The sequence below is a fragment of the Cryptomeria japonica genome, chromosome 4 (genome assembly GCF_030272615.1).
Source record: "Cryptomeria japonica chromosome 4, Sugi_1.0, whole genome shotgun sequence".
In the NCBI taxonomy this organism is placed as follows: Eukaryota; Viridiplantae; Streptophyta; class Pinopsida; order Cupressales; family Cupressaceae; genus Cryptomeria; species Cryptomeria japonica.
The window spans coordinates 46090848-46094545 of record NC_081408.1 but is presented as its reverse complement, the minus strand read 5'-3'; the positions used below and the strand labels follow the sequence as shown (position 1 = coordinate 46094545).

General features: G+C 33.4%; 1 protein-coding gene across 2 annotated transcripts; it reads left to right on the top strand.

Moving 5' to 3' along the window:
* The first annotated feature begins 641 nt into the window (after positions 1-641).
* On the top strand, positions 642-2534 carry LOC131056808 (putative FBD-associated F-box protein At5g56700). Of its 2 annotated transcripts, none has more exons than XM_057991080.2 (3): positions 642-836; positions 947-1939; positions 2171-2534. In XM_057991080.2, exons 2-3 carry the CDS (start codon positions 992-994, stop codon positions 2501-2503), a joined length of 1281 nt encoding a protein of 426 aa, XP_057847063.2. In that variant the 5' UTR covers positions 642-836; positions 947-991; the 3' UTR covers positions 2504-2534. The 2 variants fall into 2 exon arrangements, with proteins under 2 accessions (XP_057847063.2, XP_057847064.2); XM_057991081.2 differs by having other exon boundaries at positions 648-836; positions 1616-1939.
* Positions 2535-3698: the final 1164 nt, after the last annotated feature.

The window sequence follows — 3698 nt, the reverse complement described above, 5'->3', positions numbered from 1 at the left end:
TGTTTTTTAATTAAATATTTATATCTTGGGGACATAATAAGTATTGAAATTATAATGGAAACTAATTGTCCCTTCCAAGGAATGCCTATTTTTAGACCTTTCATATCCCTGAAGGGAGGTCAAGCTTAATGGGTAGAACCCTCCCGGCCACTATCAATTTATTTTTTATCTTTAATATTGACCCATACCCTTTATTCTTACAACTAAATTAATTGATTAACTCTTAATTAATTAATTTAGGTTAATTAATTTGCATTACATATTCTCTTGGATCCTTGTCCACTGAATCTTAGTCTTCTATTCATTCAGTTGGATCACCATCTAAACTTGTTGACAAGTGTGCCTTCACATGTCTAATTAAGATCTTGTTGAGATTCATTGAACCTGGGTACTTACCAAAAGTAAAACTAACTTGTTATCGCATCCATTCATTTTAAATTAACCTTTTAATCATAGCCATTAACATAAGAATGTTGCCCTAAAGTCTATTTTAGTCCTAACCTTTATCTTCCATGTGACACTTGTCACATGATCACAACTTTGATCCAAAGCCCTAATCCTCATTCAATCTTAACCATCTATTATCCAATCTATCTTGACCCTTTATTTCATATTGAGGATTCCATAAATTAGAGATTTTTCATTCCCTTCAGAGAACTCCTTTCATGGCAACCTTATGGTGCTGAAATTTCTCTGTTACATCTTCACCATATCTTTATGATATGTATTTGATCTTTCATCATATTAATTCTATCACCATGCTATTGGTTTCATAAATCCATCAAAGAAGAAGTCAGATAGAACAAAAGTACATTCTACTTTAGCTCATCAAACAGGTATGAAGATGCTTTGAGGTTTAATTTTTTTACACTATCTTATTGTTATTTCTGTCTCAACCATTTTCATTTTCACCAATATTTACAAAGCCCATTAATTTCTTTGACAGCACCAACCTTTTTCAAATACTCCAGAACTTTAAAAAGCAAAAATTATGGCCACTGAAAGAAATCCACTGGGCTTAAATGATCTCCCAGATTGCATACTGACAACCATTCTAAGTAAAGTTCCTTTGAAGCAAGCAGTGTGTTGTTCAATCCTCTCTAAAAGATGGAAATTTATTTGGACATCTTTACCCAAATTTAAAATTTCATCGGTAGATTTGTCCTTTTCTTCATGTAGCTGCATTGTTGATGGTATTTTTGAGCATCATTCAGGTTCCCTTCAACTTTTTGAGTTTGGTATTCCCCTCCACAATGAGATAAGTGACAAGATTTCTGAGTGGATTCAGCGTGCTGCTTTGATAGATGTGAGAGACATTAAAATTGAAGGGAACACCATAAATTTCTTTGAGGTTCCCACATCCATTTTTTTATGCCACAGCCTCAGATCTTTGTCTCTGAAGAGTTTTTGTTTCAGAAATATGCCCAACTATTTTGTTGGCTTAGCTGGCCTAGAAACACTCAATTTTGAGAATGTTGAGTTGAATGACAACATCATTTATCTCATGTTGCAATTATGTCCAGTTTTGAAGATTTTAAGCATTTTTTATTGCCGTGGACTCAGGAGATTAAGGATATTTTCAGACAGTCTTGTAACCCTAAATCTGTGCTCTCAGATCAAGGCAATAACAGCAAATTGCCCAACATTGGCGAACCTTCTATTAATGAAAAAGTTTGGTAATGTGGTTGAGATGGCATACTACTTACCAGCATGTTTAAGCCTATGTACAGATGCTGCACAATTCAGAATGTTTACAACTCTAAAGTCACTAAGAAAAATTACCTTAGTGAACCTGATTCAAAAGCACGATGTACCGATTCTCAGCGAATTTCCTAATTTAGAACAATTGTGCATAGGCAACGAGGCCTACAGTGTACCGATTCTAAGCGAATTTCCTAATTTAGATCAAATGTTAGGTAACGACGCCTATAATGCATTGGTGAGTTTTTCAAGTCTTGTTTTATTATAACAAATATTGTTTTTCTGATCGATCCCTTCCAGCATGAGATCGATTTGTTGCTCTTCTGCATTTTAATTTTAATTTTAGAGATGAGGAAAAATAGTAGGTAGAAATATTGGAACTGCATTTCTGGTTATTATCATATACTTTTGTATATTTTCCTGACTCGATCTCTCGGAATTTTTGTTTTGATCTAATGGTGCAATGCAGGAATCTCTTTGGTCTAATGGTGCAATGCAGGAATCTCTTTGGTCTAATGCTCTAATTCCAGAAAGTTCAGCATCCTCCTTACTCAAAAATCTAAAACGGGTTCATCTTAATATGACCCTATTTTATGACCCTACGCCTCTGCTTACCTATTTACTTCCACGCGCTCCTGCTATGAAAAGCTTGTTAGTTTCCCGGGAAGAAGGATTCAAAGGCATTAAAGCTCTGCGACTTATAAACAGATTGTTGAATCTTCAGCAAGAATTTACACAAACCAAAATTCTCTTCTCTCAGGATACTGTGAAGGAAGGGAGATGCCTCTGCGATCTTGAGTAGTTTATTTGATATCTGGAGATCTTAAAGATTCTGACAGTTGTTTAGTGCTTGCATTTACAATTTATTTTGGTTAATTTTGCAGTTGTATAATTACAAAGGAGATGAAGTATGTGTCAAATTTTATCTGAACTTAATCAGCAAGAGTAAATTTTAATGGGCTCAGCAAATTGTTCAAGGTTTTTTCAATAATTCTGTGATCTTTCCATTGAGTGTTTTTGCCGTTGCGGTTTTGTTCTGCAGTCTTTTGCTGGTGTTATTGAGAAAAATTATAAAATATTCGGTAACAAATCTTCTATTGTCAATACGTTCGTCAATTCTAATTATGTTTCCCATGATGGTGATGGATTAGACAGTTTGTTTAGTGAATAAAACTTGGTAGCTTTTCAGCTTTGATGATCTGTAGCCTGTTAATTCAATTTCATACAGTAAACCTTCTAACATTTGTTGAATATAAAAGTATAAATTATTATTAATAATTGTATCATAAAAGCAAATCAATGGTGCATCTTACGCAAGCCAGCAACAGTGAAATTTAAATTTCTCTAAGAGTAATCTCTAATTCTTTTAAAGGGAGTTGTACCTCTCTTTCATTTGTTCGGTTGTGAAGTTGTGAAGTTGTGGCTGGCTATCCCCTAAAACAGAAAATATTATGAAAAGAACTTTAATGTGTAGAATTGAGAAAATAATGATGAATAAAATGTTGGAATGTGAAGTTCAAATTGGGCTCTTAGCTTGCAGTGGTTGAGCCATCATAGCCTTCTTATGTATCGGTGGTTGCATCATCATAACTTGCAATTTTTTTATTTTTTTTATTATAAATAGAAAGTTTTGTTAGGAAATTTTCTATAAATAGTAAAATTGACATGTGTTTTACATATAGTTGTGCCAGTCATTCTTAATATATTTAGTAAGTTGTCTTCAAGTAGGACTTTGCAACTTGGCTGTTTTATGCAACTCAAAGTCATGTTTTTCCACATAAATCTGTGTATTATGTGTTATTATTCTTCACTGCAAATTTTCTGCAATTATTATTATTATTTTTTATCAGTAAAGGCAGAGCCAGATTTATATATTCATTTTTAGAAAAGATTACAGCATAAAGATCCAGAATTCCAAAAAAACCCAAGAGCCTAAGATAGACATTTGAAACCATTCCCTGAATATACAGTGAGGGAATCTAGCTTCAATGCCCACA

Coding starts and splice junctions, on each gene's coding strand:
- LOC131056808 (XM_057991080.2), top strand. CDS start 992: ATGGCCACTGAAAGAAATCCACTGGGCTTAAATGATCTCCCAGATTGC. Junction 1,940..2,170: donor ACGACGCCTATAATGCATTG/GTGAGTTTTTCA, acceptor GGTGCAATGCAG/GAATCTCTTTGGTCTAATGG.